Genomic DNA, 25,212 nt, shown 5'->3' on the forward strand with positions numbered 1-25,212 from the left:
GCAACTTTCAATAATTACGAATGCCTAAAGGTCAAACTACTTACACTGTAGAATAGTAATCAAGACCCTTTTATACCATATTAATCGAATTGTTGAAGTAATTTTCCCAAGGTCAGAGTTAGTAGCAGAGGAAGGTAAAAAGCAGAAATGTGTTTTGCTGCACCAAAGAAATACAGAATTTTGAAAATGGAATCCCTCCTTTTAGGGACCTTACTTATTGGTAGTGGAAAGGCATTCAGGCAATTAGGCAGTTCAGGGTTTGGGGATAGGCTAGTATAAAATAGTGAATGAAATTTGGAGAACCTGTTGATGAAACTTCTTTTTAAAAGTAGTCAAATGGCACTATTTTATACTCATATAGTGAAATAGTGAAATACAATTTTGCTATGATATACTGTTGGAGTTTTTGTGTATTTTAGACAGTAATTGTCAATATATTTTAGAAAAATAGCATTTCTACTATTTTCCCCTCAAATATTATGTACATCATTTTTAATACATTTCAGCCTTCTAAAATTTAGTATTAATACAAATTAGAATTGATAGTGGTATTTTAATGTTCCAGACTCAATCTTGCATTACTTGGAGAAGACAATAAAAATAATAATTTAATGTTTGTGGTTATTCCTTTTTTTCCAATGTGTTTTAAAATTGTGTTATAGAATCATGTTTATTCACATAATAAATTTTAGACTGTTTTTGTAGTATATTTATCAAGTAAGTGACATTACTCTTCCTTAATAACTTGTTTAACTCTAGGCCAGAAAACTTTTATATTGATCAGACAAAGCTTGAAATGTGAGTTAAGCATTCATACTTGAACACAAGGATATAGTGTTTGCAGTTGATCCTTTGTCTACCTCTTGCTGTGTTCATCCAAAGCTGCTTATTTCTTCAGTTCAGTTTTCATTTACTTTGGGGGCTCTCCTTAGGAGAGTATATGTTTATAATTTTTATGCCTTCCTGATGGATTGACACTCTATCACTATAAAATGTTCCTCTTTTTCTTTAGTAATTGATCTTTTATTAAAGTCTGTACTTTATTCAGATTTTCTTAGCTTTTTTTTGTTAATATCTTTTTAGTTGTTGATGGACCTTTATTTTATTTATTTATATGCGGTGCTAAGAATCAAACTCAATGCCTCACACATGCTAAGTAAGTGCTCTACCACTGAGCTATAGCCCCAGCCCCTTCCTTAGCTTTTATGGAATATTTTTTGTCTTAACATGTGTTTTGCTGATTTTAATATAGCCATTCCAACACTTACGTATGTTGTTTTTATCCTTTCTACTTTCAACCGTTTGTATTTGAATCTAAAATGTGTTTCCTGTAGATAGCATGTAGCAGGATCTTGCGTTTTTTAAAAATTTTATCTAATCTGATGATCTCTCCCTTTTGATTACGTTGTTGAATTCATTTACATTTACATTTAATATAATTATTGATATGGTTGGATTTACATCCATTGTTTTAGTTTTTTTAATATTTTTCATCTTTTTTGGGCTTTGTATTAATAGAATACTTTCTAGTGTAATATTTTAATTCCTTTAATGATTTTTTTTTTTTTTACTATTTTTTGAGTTATTATCTTAGTGGTTGCTCTAGGACCCCCCGCCCCCCAATCTATTTCATATTTATGCTGACTTCCAGCAAGGTATAGAAATATTCCAAATTTCAAACATAGCTTTATTCTCTCCTTCCTCCTTTTGTGTTATTAGTAGTATATATAATATCTATAGATGTTAAAACCCCAAATCTTTATTTTTTTTTTTTTAGAGAGAGAGAGAGAGAGAGAGAATTTTAATATTTATTTTTTAGTTTTCGGCGAACACAACATCTTTGTTTGTATGTGGTGCTGAGGATCAAACCAGGCTGCACGCATGCCAGGCGATGGGGCTACCGCTTGAGCCACATTCCCAGCCCAAACCCCAAATATTAAAATTTTTTCTATTAGCACCTCAGATGTATTATACTACTGCCTTATTGCTGCAGTCTGGCTGGGCACAATTCACAAGCCACTTGTCAAGAGGAACGAACTTTATTTTTAGCACCCACGCCATAGTGGCACCCTAGAGCAGCAGCCACCTCCGGCACTTCCAGCAAGTACCTCAACCCGAACTCTTGGGTCATTTTCAATTTTCCCACTCTTGAGGCAGATTGGCTGGGTCGTGTGGGCGGAGCAAACGAGTCCCCCAATGAGCACCTTTTGGTCTGAAAGGGCGGGGAAATAGCCCAATGAGCCTCACCGCAGAGGAGCCAATCAGATGGAAGTTTGCTTGGGGCCGCTTTGGCTTGGCTCTCAACACCTTATGGCCTCCATTGTTTCGAATTAGAAATTAGCTATTAATCTTATTGAGGAACCTTTGCATGTGACAAGTTGTTTTTCCATTTGCTGCTTTCCAGATTTTCTTTGTCCTTCAACATTTTGACCATGATGTGTCTGGGTGTAGTTCTTTTTGTATTTATCCTGCTTGGAGTTGAGATATGTTATCATATGCATTTATACATTTATTTATTTATTTTTTTGGCGGCACTGGGGATTGAATCCAGGGCCTCGCACATGCTAGGCAAGTGCTCTGCCTCTGAGCTACATCCCAGCCCATTTTTTTTTTTCAATCCTAAATTACATTTTATAAATATATATATATATATAAGAATTGAATCATATGATTATGGAGCCTGAGAAAATGCAAGATTTGTGCTATGAAGGCCTGAGAACCAGAAGAGCCAATGGTGTAAGTTCCAGGCTGAATCCAAAGGCAGAGAAAACCCATGTCCCAGCTTGAAGTCCAGACTATCAGGCAAAGAGAATTAGTTCTTACTCAGACTTTTATTCTATTTAAGGACTCCAACAGATTGGATGAGGCCTGCTCACATTTGGAAAGGCACTTTTCCTCATTCAATTCAGTACACTGATTCAAATGTTAATCTCATTTAGAAACCCCCTCACTGACACACTCAGAATAGTGTGTCAGAATAGTGTTTAATCAAATTATATGGGGACTTTTTGACCCAGTCAAGTTGACACTTAAAATTAACCATCACAGTATGCTAATGGTGTCCCATGTTTCTCTGAGGTCTGCTCATTTTTCTTCATTCTTTTTTCTCTGTTCCTCATATTGCATAATCTCTGTCAATTTATTCTGTCTCCAAGTTCACGGATTCTTTCTTCTGCCAGCTGAAGTCTGTTGAGCCTAATGAGTGTTTTTTTTTAAGCTTTATAGTTATACATAGCATTTGGGTTCATCTCAGCAAATTCATACGTGCATGGAATTAGATTTCTGTTCATGAATACCCCCTTTTCCATCTTGTCCTCCCTCCCCTCTCCCATTCTCCTTTCTCTGCTAGACTTCCTTTTGCTTATCTATTTATTTATATTTGATTATTTTTACTTATGCATAAAGAAGAAATTCCCTGTGGTTTATTTATATATGCACATATCATGATTTTTAGACTTCTTTCTGCATTGCTTTCCCTACCCATCCCTCCACTCTGCCTCTTAATCTACTTCTACTTTTCAGTTTAGAGGAATATTGCAAATAGTAAACTTCCAGTATACCCCACAACCAGTTTCCCCTATTTATTACCATCATACATTAGTATAGTATATTCATTAAAATTAATAAACCAATATTGAGTAATTATTGGTGTTATTAATAGAGGCCATACTTTATTCAGACTTCCTCAGTTTACTTGTAAAATCTGGCTTTCACAGAAATTGAGAGATGACGGCCAAATCCCTTAAGCCAAAAAGATTTCTTTAGCATTCCCATAAAACGCACCTACTGTTTATTAAAGAAACTCATTATAGCTCCTTGCTGTTTTGCAGAATGGATGCTGCCCACTTCATAAATCATTAATAATTGAGTAATGAATGAAATAATAAAAGTAAATTATAATTTTCTCTGTTCTGCCCGGTTAGAAGTTCTTTAAAATACTGTGTTTTTTTTTCTTTAGCTTCTTAAGACTAATCCATGATAAAAAGTCAGAGAGTATAGATTCTTACATTCAGCACTTACACTGACATTCATCATACATTATAAACGTTTATTGTTTCTACACTTAATGTTTTTACATGTATCTTTTTCCCTTAGGTAAATCATATTTTTCTAGAAATTGGATACCATACCTCTACAATATCCTGGGTCTAGTCCATGCATATAAAAGAGGTACTTTAATGTTTTTTTTTTCATAGCATGCACAAGGTTCTGGGTTTAATCCCAAGTACAAACAACAACAACAACAACAAAAATCCCCAAAGAACCCCACAAAACCAAAAACAAACAACAAACAAAACAAAAAAAACAAAAACAAAATAGATAATAAAAAACTCAAAAAGCATCCTCTTGGGGGTGGAGGTGGGGAGTGATGTCCATTTCATTATCCTTCCTATCAAATCTCTTTATGAAGTATTAAAAAAAAATTAGTTTCCATTCAGCTCTTTTCTGTTAACTGAAGGAGAAATTCATAATAGTCCACATTTCCAAAGGATATAGGGAAATGAAAGAAATGGGCTTGGGATAAATTATTCTAACAATTCCTAAATAATTAAGAATTGAATTATAAATACATATTTTAATAGTAATTGATAGAGAATGAACTTGTAAACAATATTACTGTCAATTCCTGCCTGTATGTAGATTATCCATAGTATATTTTACTGTATAGTTCTGCAACTAATTTATTGTGTTTTTAATTTCATGCAATGTGTGAAACTCTTTGAAATACAAACCACCATCTTCCTATTCAGAAAAATCACAGAATTTGTAAAGTTAGAAAAAACTGTAAACATTCATTACAACAAAGAGGACTACAGAGCTCATGTCCAGGTCTCCTAATCAGGTTCTGAGAAGGAGTTTCACAACAGAGTAGATGGGGAACACTGAATAGCTTCCTGGTGACCATAGAGGCTGCTTTTCAATGTGGGGTTATTATTTTCCATGAAATAACTCTCATCTTATCTGGTCATAGACTCAAGATTCAATACTCTAAAGGAACCCATGCACATTCCAAATTTAAATATTGTGTTATCTTCTATTTTCAATTAGTTGAGCTAAATATATTCTAATAATTTTAAAAATCACAAGTGACTTTTTAGCTTCTACACTTTGATAAGTCTTCCTTAGAAGATGAAAAATCATTATTTTAACAACCCAGCATCTATTAAGATGATGAACAGTCAGTTCCAGTGCATACAAACCTTTCTCTGTCTGAACTCCTCTTTCTCTTTCTGTTCTGAGAATACTGATAAATCTGGGCAGCATCTCTCACTAATTATGCAACCATGAGCATGTCATTTAACTCTTAAGCTCATTTACTCATTCACTAAGAGGAACTGATTATATTATATATCTACCCAAAGGCTAACAGAGAGGATTCCAGGTTATATAAATAAAGCCTCTGATGCATAGTAGCCAAATAATAACAACCATTATTACTAATTAAATAACACTAACACAATAGACAACAGAAATAAGAAAACTAATACTTCTAGAAAATAGGATTGATCATCTTAATTATGAGTCTGTGTTTAAAGGGATTCCCCAAATGAAACCATTTATATCAGGACCCAAAAGAATAATAAATTCATGAAATATCCATTAGCATTTTTTGCAAGCAATATTTTAGTCTTGCTAGTTCTGTTGACAAATTATTTGTAAGGCACTATTACGTTATTGAGTTGAATAACATCACTGGAAAATTTTCTACTCAGCCTAAACAATTAGAGACCTTCAGGGAGGAAAAGGGGGCAAGGAGTTGAGTCACCATTGGTCATTGATTGCATCAATCACACCCGTGTTCCTAAAATGACAATGTTCAGGAGCTTCTGTGGTGGTGAACCCAGAAAGTTCTGGGAGGGTGGCATGCCCTGGGAAGGCAGTAAAGTTCTGTAGTCCCAACCCCACATTCCTTGTCCTGTGAATGTCTTTCATTTGGCAGTTCCTGAGTTGTCTTTACAAGAAACTGGAAAAATATATTAAGTAGTGTATGCATCTCCTTGAATCCTTGAGTCATTCTAGTCAGTTATTGAATCTGAGGGGAGAAGGTTGTGGAAACTGCTGAATTCATAGTCAAGTCAGAAGTGCAGGCAGCTTGGGGACCAGGGACCTGTGACTGGTGTCTTAAATGGGGCAGTTTTGTGGGACTTTAAACCTGAGGATTAACTTGTGTCAGAGAATTGGTATTGGAAAAGATGCCATGTTATTTGCTATTGGGGGAGAAACCCCTCAGGTTGGCACGTGTATCTCAAGTTTACAAATGGAAACAAACCAGAGCTTCAAGAGACCACTCCTCTCCAAATGTGTGTGAGGAAGAGCTCAGAAGTGTTTGTAGCCGTCTTTTGTTTGTTTTGAAATAATTTCCTTGAGGGAAAGAACCTAACTTTTGTTTGAGCACATTAATTTTTAAAATTTTTATTAGGTGTTCAGATCTCTTGAATTTAATTGAATGCTGTCATCAAGTAATGGTTTTGATTCAATCCACTTATATTTTTGACTATCCTTTGTTCAAAGCAATTTGACTTTACCTTTCCAAAGTTAGCATAGTCAGCTGAGGAAGTGTAAGTTTTTTTGTTTGATTTTCTTCAGTTTCATCTATATTTTAAATAGGACACAAATATCTCTGTAAATAAAAATAACTTCCTCCCAATCCATTTGGAAAGCATCCCAGACTTCCTCTCTGTGCCTTGCAAAGTTGCTGCTGTCTAGTCATTATTGCTGTTAGTTTTTTTCTCTTTAACATGAGTGACCCTTATAGGAATAGTTTAATCACCAGCTGTTTGGCCCGCAATATTCCATTTATTCTGATTCTGTTATTTTTTTGAAGTAATTTGAAAAGTAATTATTCCTTCCTTGTTCTAAAATGATTGTACTCAATTGCTCATATCTTGGTAAATGATTTAGGACCATAATGAAAAGAGAGTTGGTCATATATATTTTATATTGGTTCTTTATGAATTAACATTTATTAATTGAAGCTTTTGACACTCATTTTCAATTTGAAAGGTTCCCAGTGTTTAGAAATGAAACACTGAGATCTGAAAGCTAGAAAGAACTTCAGAGATTATCCAGCAGAGGAGCCTCATATTTTAACTGAGGAGACAAAAGTGGTCAAGGAAAACCATACTTTAGATTCTTTAGTTTGATGAGAGGAAACCTGGGTTTCAGAACCTCTCTCATGTAATTTGCAGTCTACAACTACTAGGACCAAAAGTCTGGAGTCTTGATAAGAAAATCCTTTTGTCAAAGTATTAACATGAAAGGAGCCTTTTTTAAGTCTTCCATGTCATTGACATTGTTCAGAATTGTGTGATGTTTTCAGGACCAATAACTTCTTTTTTTATTTAAATATATATTTTTAGTTGTAGATGGACACAATATCTTTAATTAATTAATTTATTTTTACATGGTGCTGAGGATCGAACCCAGTGCTTCACAGATATGAGCACTCTACCACTGAGCCACAACCCCAGCCCAGGACCAATCACTTCTACTATGTAGTTTTATACTTTTCAGTTAGTGGATTTTCAAAGTTCTAAAGTCAACAGTCCCTTTTTAAATATAACCTTAGGTGGAACTGCAGTGTCTCAAACACAAGTGGCATTTAATTAGAATACAGTTTTAAGTATAATTTTAGTTTATTGAAAAATAGTGAGAACATTACTCAAATTTGTTAAATGCTATATTAGAATAAAGCATATTTCACTTCTGTCTCTCACTTAAAATAATTGGATAGATGTACCATAGTTTATTTAGCCAGGCTCCTGTCAATGTGTATTTAGACTTTTTGAATTTCCAATCATGTGCTTTTTTTTTTTAGTGGTAGATGGACACCATAGCTTTGGTTAATTAATTTATTTTTATGCAGTGCTGAGGATCAAAACAGTGCCTCACACTTACCAGACAAGCTTTTTACCACTTGAGCTACAACCCCAGCCCCCAATCTTGTGCAACGCTGTAGTGAATAATGTATGTGTACGTATTGTTTGTGTGTCTGAGGATAGATTCCTGGATTGCTGTCATTAGAATATGTTTGTTTTTTAAGATACTGTCAAATTGACCTCCAAAAATTTTCATATACATTCCTACCAAACAGTGAATGAGCAAGCTTAATTCCTTCATGTTCTCACTAATACAGTGTGCTATTTTTGATTTTTGCTAATCTGAATAGTTATATCTCAGTATGGGTTTAATCTTCAATTTTTATTATATGTAAAGTTGAGTAGCTTTTTATGTTTAGGAGCCATTTGTGTTTTCTTTGTTGTGAATTATTTTTCATTTCACTTTGGCCATTAAAAAAATTGGTCTTTGACCCCCCTCCCCCTTATTGAGCAGTAGGAGCTTTTTATTTATTAGGATATTAACTCTGTGATGTAAGTTGCAGATTCTTTTCCTCAGTTTTTCATTTCTATTTTCCCTTTTATGGCTATCTAAACTCAAGTGGAACATGGCTAAAATAAAATCCTGGAATTCCTCTCTTCTCTTAATCTGCTGCTTTTCTAGTCTTCCTCACATCAAGAAACAGCAACTCTCATGTCCCTTCTCATAGCTCAAACCCAAAACCAAGGAATTACCTCCGATTCCTCTTTCCCTCACTCCTGGTCTTCAGTCCATCTCTGGTGGTATTGACTTCCCCGCCACAATTTCCTGGACCCATCCATTTCTCTTCATGTCCACCAATTTAGTCTATCCTGCCCTTATCTTATATCTGGGTGGCTGGGATTGCTTCCTAGCTATTCTGTCCCCAAAGTGACATCACCCCTTCTGTAGCTTATATGATCTTTTCAAAACATGGATCAGCTAATTGTCATACTACCCCTGAACCTACCCCTCCCATTCTTGCTCAAAACCCTCCAGTGGTCCTTATGGTCTATGATAAAGATTTTATTACTTAAAATAGCTCAACTTGCTATTTCTCCTGCCTCATCTTATGCTAGGTTGTTTACCACTCCATAGCCCTACCCCCACCACCTTTTGAGTCTCTCTCTGTCTGCTGTGTTCCCTCCTAAAGCAGGGCTTTTGCATAAATTATTCTCTCTTGGAGCATTTATTTTCTTCCATAAGTTTATGTCTGATTATCCTACAGATCCCAACTCACTCATTGCTTTCTCTGGAAGAGACAACCCTTCCTAATTAGGTCACAAGCCCTGCTAGCACCTTATATCTCTTTCATAGCACTAGTATTTGTTATTTTACATTTATTGTGCAGTTGAGATAACGCATCTTTGTCTATTTCCCTTTACTATTAGTTCCTAGAATCTATCATAGATAGAAATAAGATAGCATATGATTAGCTCTCAAGACATTTATTGAGCAGTTGGATAATTATGATTTTTCCAGTGTAGAATTTATATACTATACTACTTTAACCCTTTCTGAAAAATATGACTGCATTTGCTCTTGGTCAGTCTTTGTTATCATCTTTTTCCTGTGACTTTCCCAAGACTACTAAGTTTCAGCTATTTCATGTTGAAAGTCTTAAAGCATGTCAGGCAAGAAATTTATCCAGGTTGGTAGTCTTGAATTCATGTAAACCCTGTAGGTATTCTTCAACTGTCTTGAATTTCAGATCCTTCCATCCTTTATCATCTGAAGGTTATATTTCTTGGAGCAGAGGACAATAACAGACCATATTTTCATCAATAAGGCAAAATCTAGGTGGTTCCCTACTTTTGTAAGTTTATTTTAAAATCAGTTATTTAGAATTCAGAATATATTACTCCATATTAACTATGTTAAAGTTGATCCTTACGTTTTTTTATGGAGGTGCCTTCAGAACCTTTTTAACCATGTTAGTGTGAACTCTGAATTTATTTTTTCCATTTGTTTTCAATGTGAACCCTAAGGTCCTCATTTTCTTAGGAAGGTCTTGGAGTTTATTAGGATTGGCAGTACCAGGAGGAGTATCAAATTGGCACTGGATTTCCTCCCTTGTAGAAGGATTTTAAAGGTCAAGGCAAGATACATGTTTGGTAGTTTGAAATTTTTGTTCTATAAATTGTGTGTAACTCATGATCATCAAGTATCTGCTTTGATTTAATAATAAGGACTGAATTATAGAGGATGGATTGATAAATTGCTGTCCACTATTGGGAAAATTAAGCAAAATGAAGATTCTATTAATGGTCTCATCTGGGAAGAAAAGGTAATACTAGTGCTGCCTTGTCTCCTTGATTGTATTCAATGTGGAGAAGTCTTTGCAAGAGGATGTTTTTCACAAGGATGAAAAGGATGTTTTTCACAAGGCTGTGCTTTCTGTAGAAATGGTTTCCTTCCTTACATGGGTCCTGAGTTTAAAGATGCTTTCAAACCATTTGAACTCTCTGATTATAACAGAAATTTAGTCATGTACCAAATTTATTCCTGTGCAATTTTCAGCGACAAAATGGTTCTCTCATTTGTATGTGTGAAAACAATGCCAGGAACAAAAACAAAACTCATGATTCAACTGATTTTGTACTCTCTTTGGGAAGAAGAAAAGACCCGTTCAGAAGAAGATTATAATTTCAGCAACAAAGGAAACTTTCAAGGCCCAGGCAGCTCTTAAATTCAATACTAATAATTTATAAAATAAATTATAAGCCTTACCTTTCTGTCAGTTCTTGTAGGTACAGGCTTACTTGCTAACGCAAAGACAGATTGCTTAATCCTAGGTGTATTTTTCAGTGAGAGACAATCCACTTTAAAATGGGTTCAGTTATTTGCTTACAAAGTTAATGGTTAGTAATCCAAAATCTTCACTTTGGAAGGTACCTAGAGGACATCTAGTTCAGTACAAGACTCTTTTCTATCAGGGACAAACTGTTTACAGTCACCCCTTCCTGCCTCCTGCTGGTTTCCTCCCTTGTCTGCTCCAGATATGTATACCTTCTCTATTCTCTCAAGTCATGAGCTTAAGACTCTTTGTACTGCCTTTAATACTTTTCTCAAAGCCCTGTGCAGGTGGCTTGCTTTTTAAACACGAAACCGATTTCTCTGAAATATTGCCTCTTCAGGCCATTCCCAGACCACCTATCTAAAAAGGATCTGCCCCTACCCAACTACCATAACTGTATTTCATAAGACTTACTTTTATTTTCTTTATTATACTTGTGACTGCCCCAAATTACCATATTTGTTTATCGTTAGCTCTCAGTAAGAGTTAGGCCTGTATTTGTTCACCGCTGGCCCATTGTAGACATCTGACAAATAAGGACAAATGTGAGCATAATCGAATAACTGTCCCTGGCTCTTCATCATCATCATTGTCCATTCACTACTGAGCTATAATCTGGGTCATTTTCACTTGTACCACTGATCTTGGTTCTGCCTCCTGAAATCTATCACCTGTTTTAATCCCTCTTTCTCACAAACATTTCAAACAGACATTTGTCAGTCATCTCTCATTTAGGCCAAACCCAGTTCCCTCACCAGCTCCTCATCTAGTGTGGTTTTAGGATAGTAGTCACTGTTCAGGTTATCTGTCACTGGGAGTTTTTGGTTTTGTTGTTGTAATAACCATCACTAGGCATAGTACATTATGTGGGATCTTAGTCTCAGAATGAGTCCAATTAAACTTTTTTTAAACATAATGTTGCAATGCTTTATCTTTGATAAAACTAAGAAATTATATGATATCATTAATCAGAATTATTGATTTCTTGAAAACTTGTTTTATTGTGGTAGAAATTCATTAAACATAAACATACACACTAATGACTAATTATAAGTGAATCTTTATTAAACTAGAAATCAAGAAATAGAATCAGTGTCCCAGAAAAACCTTCTATATATTTCTTCTCAGTCTTTTTTTTGATATATTTTTTTAGTTGTTGATGGACCTTTTATTTTATTCATTTATTTATATGCGGTGCTGAACCACATGCAGTGCTGAACCCAGTGCCTCACACATGCTAGGTAAGTGCTCTACCAGTGAGCCCCAGCCCCTCCTCTCAAATTTAACGCCCCCTAGAGATAATTAATATTCTGTTTTTACCACAAACACTTCCTTCATCATTTTTTTATTGATTTCCCACTTAAATATACCTACTTATGCTTGTAGTTAAGTTTCTTCTATCTTAAAACTGTATATAAGTGAAACAGTGTTGTTGTATTAGTTTTCTGTTGTGTAACAAGTTATTAAAAGCTTAGCCACTTAAAACATCAGCCATATATTGGCTCACAGTTCTGTGGGTCAGAAGCATGGCCTGGTGTAGCTGGGTTCCCTGCTCAGGATAACTAATAAGACTGATATCACCCTGTCAGGTAGACTTACTTCTCTCTTTTTTCCTTGATGAGTTTCAATGTTGATTTTCAAGATCCAACTCTGCTTTTTTGATCTCTTTATTGTTTGTTTTCTATTTCACGAACTTCTGCTCTAAATATATATATATATTTTTTAATGTTTCTCATTGGGTTTACTTTGTGATTCTTTTTTAACCTCTTAAGATTGATGCATAGTTCATTTATTTTCAGTTTTTTATGTTTTCTGGTATATGCACATAAGATTCTCAATTTCTTCCCTAAGCAATGCTTTAACATTTTGTTATTTTAAAATTTCTCTTATGATTTCTTTTTTGACTCACAAATGGATTATGTTGGTGATGCTTTTATTTCCAAATGTAAGAGTATTTTCTATTTATTTCTTTTGTGATTGATTTCTTATGAATTTTAGATGTGGTGAGAGAATATCCTCTGACGGCAGTCCTTGTAATTTGTTTTGAATTGTATTATGGCCTAATATGTGATCAGTTTTTTAAAAACATTATGTATGTGCTTGGGGGGAAAAAAGGTATTCTGCAGTTCTTTGCTATCGTTCATGGTTCATTTGGTAAAGTTTTTTTTTTTTTTAATTTTTAAAATTTTTTTGTAAATGTAGATGGACAGCATGCCTTTATTTTATTTGTTTATTTTTATGTGGTGCTGAGGATCAAACCCAGTGCTTCACAGGTGCTAGGGAAGTGCTCTGCCACTGAGCTATAGCCCCAGCCCACATTTGGTGAAGTTTTAAAAAACATGTTCAAAATTTTCTGTATGCTTACACTTTTCTCTTCCGTTGAATTCTTTTTGTATTCTTCTAGTATTCTAATTTATTTTTCCAATTTTGTCTTTCACTTTTTAACTTCTCAGTTCTGTTAAAATACTCAACCCTTGATTTTTATTATTTCAACCCTATTCTATTAGTTTTATGGAGTCTTTTTGATCATTCTAATATTACAAGTCTTTAAGTTATTTCCTTCCTGTTTCAGTATTTTCTATTAGGTCTTATTTGTGGTATCTCACCTTGTGTATCTGGCCATCTTTGACTATGTACTGCATACTGTAAATGAAATTGTCTATAGCAATATTATGAGGCTTAGATTGATGTCATCTTCCTTCATAGAATTGCCTCCACTTTGCTTCACCCTGACCATCAGTGGCCCTTTCAATCTGAATGTGAAACCACCTTAATCCAAGGTATATTTAAAGGTTTTATAGAAATCACCAAGACGACTTAAAAGGTACAACTGGAGTCTGTCCAAGGGCTGATTGTGCTCTTTTCCCCTGTTCTGGGAGTGCAGCTCTTTGGGGTTTGGGCTTCAAATGTGTGGTGGTTTATCACACTTTCTCCTTCTGAAGCACTCTTGGCTCTGATATTTGTGCTCTGGATCTGTAAGGTTTTCAAGAGCAGCCCTGTTTCTTTCTCTCTCTCTCTCTCTCTCTTTTTCCTGGATCTTCAAATATCAAAAGGGACAAAACAGTTTGGGGTGATTTGCATTACCCCTTCTGACTTCTATTCTTTTTGCCTTGATTTAGCCAGGTAAATCTTCACAATCTTGTGTTTGGAGCTTTTAAGTGTTTTCTCCAGCATTTGTATTTGTTCTCAAAGGGACATTTTATCCAAGTTACATAATTTGCTATTACCAGAAGCTAAAGTGTCTCAGTTTTTATACTGTTCTTTTTTTTTCTTTTAAAGATTAATCAGTGTTATTCATATAAAATTGCAGCTAAATCCAATTTGGCATAAAATGAATACTGGTACTTAAAAGACCATTCTTAACACCTGTGTTATGTATTCACTCACATATTCAAAATTTTGATTTCCAGTTTCTTTTACCCTGTTTTGATTGCCACAGAGACTAGATGAACCACATGTTCTTTATGTACACTTATACACAGAACTTTTGGGTGCTGGGTCTTAGTGGAAATGATTTAATTTTTATCTCATTTCTTTTGAAATGAGTCATACCCTATTGGCAGAGAATAGAATATTTAAATGTTTTTAGAGTGTTCTTCTAAGCCAGCCATAGAAAATGAAAGAATGATTCCTCAGAAGCACCCTGTGCATTTTTAACCTGGGATATGACTGATATGCATCTTTTTTTTTCCTTTTCTTTTTTTTTTAGTTGTAGAAGGGCATAATACCTCACACATGCTAGGCAATTGCTCCAACCCCAGCCTCTGATATGGATCTTCACATGGTGGGCTCCTTCTTGTCATTGTGATTTCAAAGGTCACCTTTTTAGAGAAGATGCCCCTCATGTAATCAGTCTTTCCCTTTCTTTATAATATGTATCAATATCGGCTAATAATCTTGTATATTTTTTTCCTCCCCCAGTAAAATGTTAAGTTCCATGAGGGCAAGGATCTTGCCTGTGTTGTTCACCATTGTTATACCTATTTCTCTTATTTCCTGAAACATGGGAGACAGTCAGGAATTATTTGTTTAATGAATGAATAGAATAAACCCTTGGCTTCTTCTCAAATGTAAGATTATTTTCTCTAAATGTCACAGTAATCTTTTAAAAAATTTGTGATTCCACAGAACTAAAGGTACATTTTCTGAAATAAGTGTGGGAAAGGAGATCAGCATGGTTGGGGTGAAGGGAGCCAAGGGAGAGACTAGTAGGAAATAATAGGGAAAGGGAGAGCAAGGCCTGTGGATTAGGTGGACTTTGACTTTCACTTTTAATAATATAGGAGGCCTTTAGAAGGTTTTGAGTGAGAAATAACACGATCCCACTTATCATAGAAAGTTACTGTGACTTCTGTTCAAGATTGTAAGAAGCTGTATAGGGATATTAAAGTATGGTTTATTCTGGGCTCACACATTTGTTCAACTGGCTAATTTGTCAGCCTTGGTTCCCAAACCACCTGTCTTAATTTCTCTGTTATAACCTTCAATATATTCTACAGAATATATAAGGGCCTCATCCTTCCAGATTCTACTGTCAAAATCAAGCCACCTTCCTTTTCTTTTTCTTCTTCTTACTCTTTTCTCCTTATAGGAAAAAGGTGTTGTGTATACTCTGCTTTTCTGTATGTTTTTTAATCAGCTTGTTTTACTTCTAAGAAAAACCTTTTGGGGTTTTGATTAGAATTTCATTGACTGTATGGATCACTGTGGAAAGAATTAAGAACTTTAGTATTGAATCATCCTAGCCTTAAAATTTAGATAATTTGATTTATTTAGATTTTCTTCAATGCCTTTGAATAAAGCTATATATATGTGAATATATGTCTTGAATATCTTTACCTTATTAAATCTTAAATGTCTTTTTCGTTATTATTGTGTGATTTTAAAAACTACATTTTATCTTTTTACTGATATATTTCCAAATTGATATTTATTAAGCTTATGTTTCAGCTACCTTGCTAAAAATTTATAATTTTAATAATTTATTTATACATTCCTTTGAACTTTCCATGTAGACAATAATATCAGCAAATTCTGCTCTGTATCTCTTTTTACAATTCTCTGTATTTTACTTATTTATTTTTTTCTTACTTTACTGGGATGGTTAGACCCACCAAAATATTTAATAATAAATTTATTATATATTAATGGAAGTCCTTGTCATGTTTTTTTTTTTTTTTTTTTTTTAAAGAGAGAGGGAGAGAGAGAGAGAGAAAGAGAGAATTTTAATATTTATTTTTTAGTTTTCGGCAGACACAACATCTTTGTTTGTATGTGGTGCTGAGGATTCGAACCCGGGCCGCACGCATGCCAGGCGAGCACGCTACCGCTTGAGCCACATCCCCAGCCCCCTTGTGATGTTTTTAATAGTTAAAGAGACTAATATTTTACATTCAAGAGTATTTATTGCAGGTTTTAGTCAGATGTCTTTTTCAGGATATGAACATTTTAAAATCATTTAATCATGGACATATTGTTTTTTTTTTTTTTAAAAAATATATATTGTCAATGGATCTTTCTTTCTTTTTTTAATATACGATGCTGAGATTCGAACCCAGTGCTTCACACATGCTAGGCAAGCGCTCTACCATTAAGCTACAACCCTAGCCCCATATTTTTCTTTTTTATATTTTCTTAGTTGTAGATGGGCACAACCTATTCATTCATTCATTCATTCATTTTTACATGGTGCTAAAGATCAAACCCAGTGTCCCATACACGCTAGGCAAGCATTCTACCACTGAGCCACAATCCCAGCCCCATATTGTTCTTTTGAAAGCTTGTCCCAGTTCACATGCCCATCATACCTGTATGAAAGGATACTTCTTGTCAATGCTTATCCACACCACATGAGGTACTCTTAATTCTAAAAAGTTTCAAATTTCATAGGTAGCAAAGACGATTTATTTGCTTAGATTTATTCCAGCCCTCCATTTATTTATTTATTTATTGATTGATTGATTGATTGATTGATTGCCATCAATGGATCTTTATTTTATATATTTATTTATATGTGGTGCTAAGAATCAAACCATTGCCTTGCACATGCTAGGCAAGCACTCTACCACTGAGCCACAACCCCAGCCCTATTTCTGCCTTTTAAACCAATGTTTTGTGTTGGTACCACTGTTATTTTTTATAAAAATAGGATAGGGGGCTGGGGATATAGCTTAGTTGGTAGAGTGCTTGCCTCCTATGCACAAGGCCCTGGGTTTAATCCCCAGCACCACACACACACACACACACACACACACACACACACACACACGAATAAGTTTTAGAATTGAATTTATTTATGAAAATATTTCATAGAGAACAATTGCAAAAATAGCACAAAGAATTTCATTTCTTATAGCTTCAGCACACATTCTCCAAATGTTAACATTTTATTGTATTTGCTCTATTTTTATTATTTTATTATACTGATTATTTTTTCTCTCATTGTCTTTTATCCCATCCACACTTACTTTTTTTTTTTTTTTTGAGTAGAAATTAGAAGTTTATTAAAGAACAGCAGAAAAGACTTCTCCTGGAGGAAGAAGGGGACCCAAGAGGTGGAATCCGTGGAAGTGCTGTTGTCTCCCCTTTCTATAATTTTGGTGATGGAATGTAAGGGGGAAGGGTTGGGACACAGGTGGGCCAAACAAGTAATTTGGGCAGGAAGGACTTCATTATCACTTCTTTGGGATGGGCTATCTTCAAATCTGCTGGGGCTGTTCATTAACATTTCTTTGGGATGGACTTTGGGCCTAGGGGCTTTTCTGGAACTTCATTAACATTCCATGAGTTGTCCTGCATTTCCGGGAATCATTATCAGCATGGCTTCCATTTTAGATCTTACTCAATATTAGACCTGATTTACCTAACTACACTGACTACCTAACTTTAAATATGGCTTCATTACCCCCTCTAATTTTGGGAACTCCTTACTGCTGTAAGGAAAAGGGGGCGAAGATCCTTCAGGCTTCTTCAGGGACGATGTTGGGCAAGCAGTTTGGAGTCCCCTTTTAAAAATCGGGTCTATGGAATTGTCCATGATAGAAGTCTGATTGAGAAGTAATAGGCTGGAGGGCCATTTGAGTGATGGGTGGTCTCAGTGTAGGTGTAGAATCTCTGTCTGGGACCTCCAATATGTTACCGCTGTTGACCGGTGACAAGTCCTTGCTTCCCCAATGTTGAAGAAATAACACCGGAGAGCAAGGTCAGAGTAGAAATTAGAAGTTTATTAAAGGACAGCAGAAAAGACACTTCTCCTGGAGGAAGAAGGGGACCCAAGAGGTGGAATCCCCGTATTTTTTTTAATGAATGGTTTAAGTTGCAAATATGACACTCCATTTTTCTTCTAAAAGCTTTGGTGCTATTTCTTAAGAACAAGACCATTATTTTCTATAGCCACAGAAAATTATCTTTGATACAATATTGTAATCTAATGTATAGACATTTAGATTTTGTCAGTTGGCTTTTATAACAAAAATAATTGCTTTTTTCTTGTCTAGAATCTAATCCAGGATCGTGCATTGTATTTATTTATTGTGTATTTTAATCTTTGATATAGAACACATAGAAAATGTTTTTAAACAATACTGGATAGTTATTTAATAGAATGTTTCTTGGCTTAGGCTTCTCTGTTGTATCTTGTGATTTTACGTTTCTCATATAAATGCCACAGAACTGGTGGTGTGATGCATCCTATCAGGAGGCATATAATGTTTGTTTGTTCTTTTATTGTTGATAATAACTTTGATTGCTTAAGGTTGGGTCTGGCAGGATTCTTCACTATGAAATTACTATTTTTTCCCTTTGTAATTAATAGGCATCTTGTGGGGAGATGCTTTGAGACTAGATAATACCCTGTTTTCTGGTAAACTTTCAACTACGAGTTTTAGTGCATATTGCTGCTAGTTGCCTGAAATAATTATTACAAAAGTGATTGCCAAATGGTGATATTCTAATTCTATCACTACTTTTTATTATTTGGGATTATACTCCACAAAAGAACTTTCCTTCCTTCCCCATTTATTTATGTCACTAAAGATTTATGCATTTTTATTTTATTCTCTAGATTATAATCTGTAAATATCTTTATTACTCATTGGGCTGAGGTTGTGGCTCAGAGGTAGAGCACTCACTTAGCATGTGTGAGGCCCTGGATTCAATCCTCAGCACCACATAAAAATAAGTAAAAAAATAATAAAGGTATTGTGTCTAACTACAACTAAAAAATAAATACTTTTTAAAAAATATTACCCATTTGTCCAGTGGGAGTCATTTTAATCAGATTCCTGTGTCCATTTGATATGCCATCATCATTCTTTGAGCATTTCCTTACTTTCTGGGACCACAAAAATATATCTTAGGATCATATTGTACTTTTCTTGCTCTTACCTTGGAATCAGCCATTTATTTCTTCAAGGAACTGTGGGACCTTTTATTGGAGCACTGGCTGTGCTTGTGGTTATTGGGGGTGTCATTGCTTCTAGAACCTCTCAGGGGACAGCTAAGGAATATATATGTATATGAGTATATAAGCATTTATAGTTACAGCTCTAGATACTTTTTTTTGTTGTTGTTAGTGAAAAAAAGTTATTGACTGTATTAGGGTTTTCCAGAGAAATAGAATACATAGAATATATTCTTTCTTATATGGGTCCACAACTTGAATATGAGTGTATGAATATGTACATATATACTTATATATACATATATATGAATATATATCTCTTTCCAGAATGTGTGTAGGGGATTAATTTATTATCATTATTTTGCTTATACCCGGTTATATGGGGCTTGACAAGTCCAAGTCCAAAAGTGGGCCAGCAGGTTGATGGCCCATGAGAGTGGATGTTTCAGTTTGAGTCTAAAGGTTTGAAGCCTCCAGAAAGAGCCTATGTTGCAGATGATGACTGAAGGCAGTCTACGGGAGCATTCTCCTACAGCTCTAGATATTAAAAATTGAGCTTAAGAAAGCAGGGGAAAAAAATCCAAAGTGAGCTTAATATCATTAACTTCAACTCCAAGCCTTTCCCTTTTCATATTCATAGCTCCCTTACATAAGAGTAAGAAACAAAGATCTCATTATCTACAATGTATTTACTCATTTACTCAATCCTAGGATACTGATAAAGAAGTTTCATCTCACTGTGTAATAAAAACAGATATTTAAGTGGTGGAATACAAAATTGTGCGGTTTTCTTTGTGTTTCAGTTTGAGGACAGTAGGTATTATTTTCAAAATTTACCTGGGGTTAATTCTTTCTCCCTTGTCTCTGGTCCCCTTTAGTGTGGTTATGTTACTCATTCACATATCTTGAGGTTCATTCCATTTTGGGTTCTTCCCTCTTATTGTTTCTTCTTTGTTTAGCATTATGAAACATTAACACATTTTTTAAAAAAAAACACTGTACATAAAGGTGACAGAATATTGGAATATAAAACTGATGATTTTCCTTTGTGTTTGTTCTTTCAGGAACTCATTTAATGCTTCATTATTAGAACAAATATGTGAAAATTCCTGTCAACTGTTGAGAACTTTTTCCTTTGGATATTGTTTCCTCCACTTACTGCATAAATTTCTTAGAAATTTTATTTTTTTGGTGCCATGTTCTGTGGCTTACATCAAAAGAGGAGTTTGTCTTCATGAAGATTCCTAACATTGGTAATGTGATGAATAAATTTGAGATCCTTGGGGTTGTAGGTGAAGGTAAGTTGAAATTTTTGTATTCCTTGATTTTTATTTTTTGTATTCCTTGAGTTTTTGATTAATGCACAATTATGCCTACCATCAAAAATTTTACATATTCATATCCTGTTAATTTAACCTCTCTCAATTCAGATATAAATCTAAGAGTAAAATATTAAAAATACAATTAACACTTAAACAATTTGAGTCTTACTCTTCAATTGAAAGTTAATAACAATGGGCATGGTGGCCCATGCCTGTAATTCCAGCATCTCAGCATGTAGAGGCAGGCCGATTGCTGGTTCAAAGCCAGCCTCAGCAACTTACTGAGACCCCAATCAAGTTAGCGAGATCCTGTCTCAAAATAAAAAATAAAAAGGGCTGGGTATGTGGCTCAGTGGTTGAGTGCCCCTGGGTTTAATCCCTGGGACCAAAGAATGGAAGATGAAAAAGAAACAAAAAAAAAAAAAAAAAAAAAAAAAAAAAAAGAAAGAAAGTTAATACCATTTTAAAACATTTTAAAGTTTAAATAAATCAAGAATTTAAGACTACTTTTGTTTCATTCTTTTCGTTAGCAATTAGTTTCCTTTGTGTGTATATGTATATATTTATAGTTACATTTTATTTTTATATCAACTGTTATTTTGAATAACTTAAAAAATGTTGGACTTCATGGTAAATAAACAAATAACTTATATTTCTTTGAGAATGACAAACCACATTTTATAAATTTTCAGACAGTGTTTGGTCATATTTTAATATCTGTAAAAATCAGGATGTGTTCTATAATCAGTAGTACACATGGTTTAATTAGAAATACTTTTTCTTTTCTAGTAGTATATAAATAATACTTTGGTTGATATTACTGATTTGATGAAGCTTGATAATTCATTTTTCATAAATTGACTCCTAGAAAAATCATCATTTCTTCCCAGATTTTTCCTGCTTGGTAATTCTTGCTCTTGACTTAGAGGTAACTTTATGGAAATTTTGATAAATGATTTTGCTCTAAGGAGATAAGTGATTATAATTATAGTTTCTTAGCATTTTTATCTTTAAAGCAAATGTTATAGAAATTTCATACTTTAGATTTTTTCAAAGAAACCGAATTTCAAAAGAAGTTTTAAAAATTTATGTGAAAAGCAAAGCTGTTCAAGATTTTAATATCAAGTTGGTAAATCTTTTTCAAATAAACAGAAACAAATTAGCATCTAGTCATTAGATACTTGTTTCAAGGTCTGAAGTTGAAAACATAAAAAAAATGGGTTTTTCTTCCTTCACTAACTTCTTTTTCATTTCTTTGTTGGTATTAATAATTTTTTAAAAAGTATTGTTGAGAGCCACAGCCGAAGGGGCCCCAGCAAACTTCCAGCTGCCAGCTGATGATTGGCTCACAGCAGCCCCAGCAAACTTCTAGCTCCCAACTGATTGGCTTCTCTGCGGTGATGCTCATTGGGCTGTTTCCCCGTGGAAACACACAAACAGACCCCCCGACTCCAAAAAATGTACATAAGCCCAAGGTACTTTGGAAGGATATTCTAACAGGACAATGGAAAGGTCCTGACCCAGTAATTGTCTGGAGTCGGGGGTCTGTTTGTGTGTTTCCACGGGGAAATAGCCCAATGAGCATCACCGAAGAGGAGCCAATCAGTTGGCAGCTAGAAGTTTGCTGGGGCCGCTGTGAGCCAATCATCAGCTGGCAGCTGGAAGTTTGCTGGGGCCCCTTTGGCTGTGGCTCTCAACAAAGTATTTTTAGTTGTCAATGGACCTTTATTTATTTTATGTGCTGCTGAGAATTGAACCCAGTGCCTCACTCATGCTAGGCAAGCGCTCTAATACTGAGTCACAATCCCAGCCCCATGTTGGTATTAATCATATAAATAAAATTCATTTTCAATCTCATCTGTTTTATGACAGCTATCTTTTAAAATTTTATTTTTCAAAGTATTACAATTATATATTTAGGCAATGGGGCTCTGACTGGAGAAGGTCAGCACATAGGATATAACAAGATTGGAATGTTCTACATTCTGGGCCTAAGTTTTTCTGGATCATAACTTTGTTTTTCTCAATACACCCATAGGTAATAATCTTCCCAGGTATTGGTTCAGATTAACCAAAATTGTGAGACTGTTGTTTCAGTTAGAATATTAACTTGTTATAACAGAACCTTAGTTGCTATACATATTTTTTCTTCGTAAATGACTTCAGTTTTTTTTTTCCCTAAGAAATACCTATATTTGAAGTTTACAAAACTCTGTCAAAAACCTCTACATCTTTGTAGCCTAGAAAGCACATTTCCACCTCACAAGAATACCTGGCATGGGCTGATGGTGAAGATTGGATGATGCCAGGTGATATGGAGTTAATTTGGTTCTCCTGGCTGGTTTCCTAACTCTGATAATAAGTTTCCTCCATCTCCATGAAAATGAGGGAGGTTTTAGGTCCCCTAGCCTCTATTTGAAGTTCCCTTCTCATAGTTGCATACAGGTTTTGCCTGTTTGCTAATGCCAATGTTTTTGATGTTTCTTGGAAGCTCTGATACACTTGATTTTTTTTTTTTTTTTTTTTTTGGTACTGGGAAATGAAACCCAGGGGCATTTAACCACATTGTCACATCTCCAGCCCTTTTTAAATTTTTTATTTTTAGACAAGGTCTTGCTAAGTTGCTGAGGGCCTTGCTAAATTGCCAAGGCTGGCCTAAACTTGGAATCTTCTTGTCTCTGTTTTTGGAGTTGCTCATGGGCCACTGTTATAGGTGTGGGCCACTGCACCTGGCTACATTTTGATTCTTTGGATCTTTCACATTTTAACTTTAACGTCAGTTTCTTGAGTACCTTGTTGGCACAATATTTTCTCTGTTCTGCCTTTAAGAAATTAAGTTTATTGCCTAGATAATGGGTTTAGTCACGGAAAGGTCAAAAATAAACCTTATCAAGGGCTGGGGCTATATCTCAGTGGTACAGCGCTTGCCTAGCATGTGTGAAGCACCGGGTTCAATCCTCAGCACCACATAAAAATAAAGTGTCCATCTACAACTTAAAACAAAAACCAAAAATCCTCATCAAAATACTTGAAAGAAAGTGGGAGTGGGAGTGGCCTATGCCCTTAAGCTGACACTTCATGGCAAAAAGGTAGCAACTCCCACTAGTCATTAGTTGGAATGCTGAGATCTATAGTATTTTTTGTGTGTAGTGTTGGGGATAGAACCCAGGGCTTATGCATGCAAGCACCCCATCCCTGACCTGTAATATTTTGCTAGTCAGGAGAGATTCCAGTAACATAGAAGAGGGTTTCAGTGACTCCTAGGACAGATAGTATGTTTGGGTAGGCTCTGTGCTTTAATTCACTCTTGGAAGTTATTCGCTTCTAGGTTTTAAGTTCCTTAGAACCTTCAAAGTTAATTTTCATTTACTCACAAGAGTTCTTATGATCCAATCTTATCTCTGAAAATGTTTAAGCTTAAATTTTAAAATATCTTAAAGTTTTCTATAAGAAGAGAAGCACTTGAGAGGTTTATTTAAAATAAAATATACTAAGGTATCCATGCTCTGTCTATATGTAGCTCATTATTATATTTTTACTCTGTAATATTGTGATTTTAGTTATTGTTATATCCTGATCAGCAATATAAATATAGTAGACTTTAATTTCTTAAAGAGCTTTAGTTTGTATACATGCCCCTGATTGTTTACTTCTGTTTTTATTATAGGAGCCTATGGAGTTGTACTTAAATGCAGACACAAGGCAAGTACATAGTTTTATAAGTAAAATATTTGTACATGCTTAAAGTGTTTGAAAGTAACTCAGTACTCTGTATACATGGGCATATAATTAAAATTGTCTGCATATGATGATGACTCTTAATGAAGTAGAATTGATATGTGCATCAGAAAAAGAGATGAGTTTTGGATAAGCTTGATCCTCATATGTAAGTAATCATTAGCTTTTTGTAATCCCATGCTATTTTTTGAGCCAACTGATATGTAGGTGAAAAACTGCTTAATTGGAAGAAAAAAGAAGAGGGAGAATAGGCAGAAAAAACAAGGTAGTTCCAGATTTAATTCATTCAAGTACTTAAGAGCAAGGAGGTGTTTTATTTAGTATTTTTCATGCAGACTCAGTAACTTATATTACTTGATGGATTTGAATCCAAATTTTGAAGGGTAGTAGATACTAAATTTGGTTATGAGCTGGGGCTTATGATGATAGTATATGATTATAATTACTGGTTGCAGCTAGCTGAGGACCCTTGAGCAGCCTTGTAATAATCTTATAGATTTTTAAAAAATATTTGTTTTAGTTGTAAGTGTACACAGTAAGCTTTATTTTATTTTTATGTGGTGCCAAGGATCAAACCCAGGGCCTCACATGTGCTAGGTGAGCGCTTTACCAGTGAGCCACAATCCCAGCCCCTCTTATAGATTATTTGACTGTGATAATAATCACAAATTGTTCAGGAAAGTTATTTGAAGTTTACATAACTGTTACTAAGTGAGTGTTTTATTGAGAAACTAAGATGGCCAGTGTTAAAACTATAACATAGGTTAAATGGTTTTCTATTATGATGTAGCTAATCTAAGTATTAATTTTTAACCTCATGTTATTTTGGATATAATTTGATTTTAATAATGATATAATTCATGTCTGAGATGAATTTAACAATTTAACTTAAAACATTTAAACTCAAAGTAATTTATAATATAGTGTGTAAATAAAAATGTTATATTTCTACATTTGCCTTTTCTTTTGTACAGAATATAAGCAACCTTTTAGGTTTAAGGATTCATGACATTTAATATATTTTAGTGTTTTCGATCAATGCATTGACTTTTCTATTCTTGTAATTGGGTGTTTGGATTATTTTTATATTGGCAGTA

General features: G+C 34.5%; 1 protein-coding gene across 1 annotated transcript in view; it reads left to right on the top strand.

Annotated features, from left to right (window-relative positions):
* Positions 1-25,212, top strand: part of Cdkl5 (cyclin dependent kinase like 5) — a 173,085-nt gene that overhangs the window by 40,575 nt on the left and 107,298 nt on the right. Inside the window, exons 2-3 of the mRNA XM_077107154.1 lie at positions 20,120-20,353; positions 24,045-24,079. Of these exons, the coding sequence (XP_076963269.1) occupies positions 20,290-20,353; positions 24,045-24,079 (99 nt within the window). The 5' untranslated portion in view covers positions 20,120-20,289. The remainder of the gene's footprint in view (positions 1-20,119; positions 20,354-24,044; positions 24,080-25,212) is intronic.

Source organism: Callospermophilus lateralis, chromosome X (assembly GCF_048772815.1).
Source record: "Callospermophilus lateralis isolate mCalLat2 chromosome X, mCalLat2.hap1, whole genome shotgun sequence".
Classification (NCBI taxonomy): Eukaryota; Metazoa; Chordata; class Mammalia; order Rodentia; family Sciuridae; genus Callospermophilus; species Callospermophilus lateralis.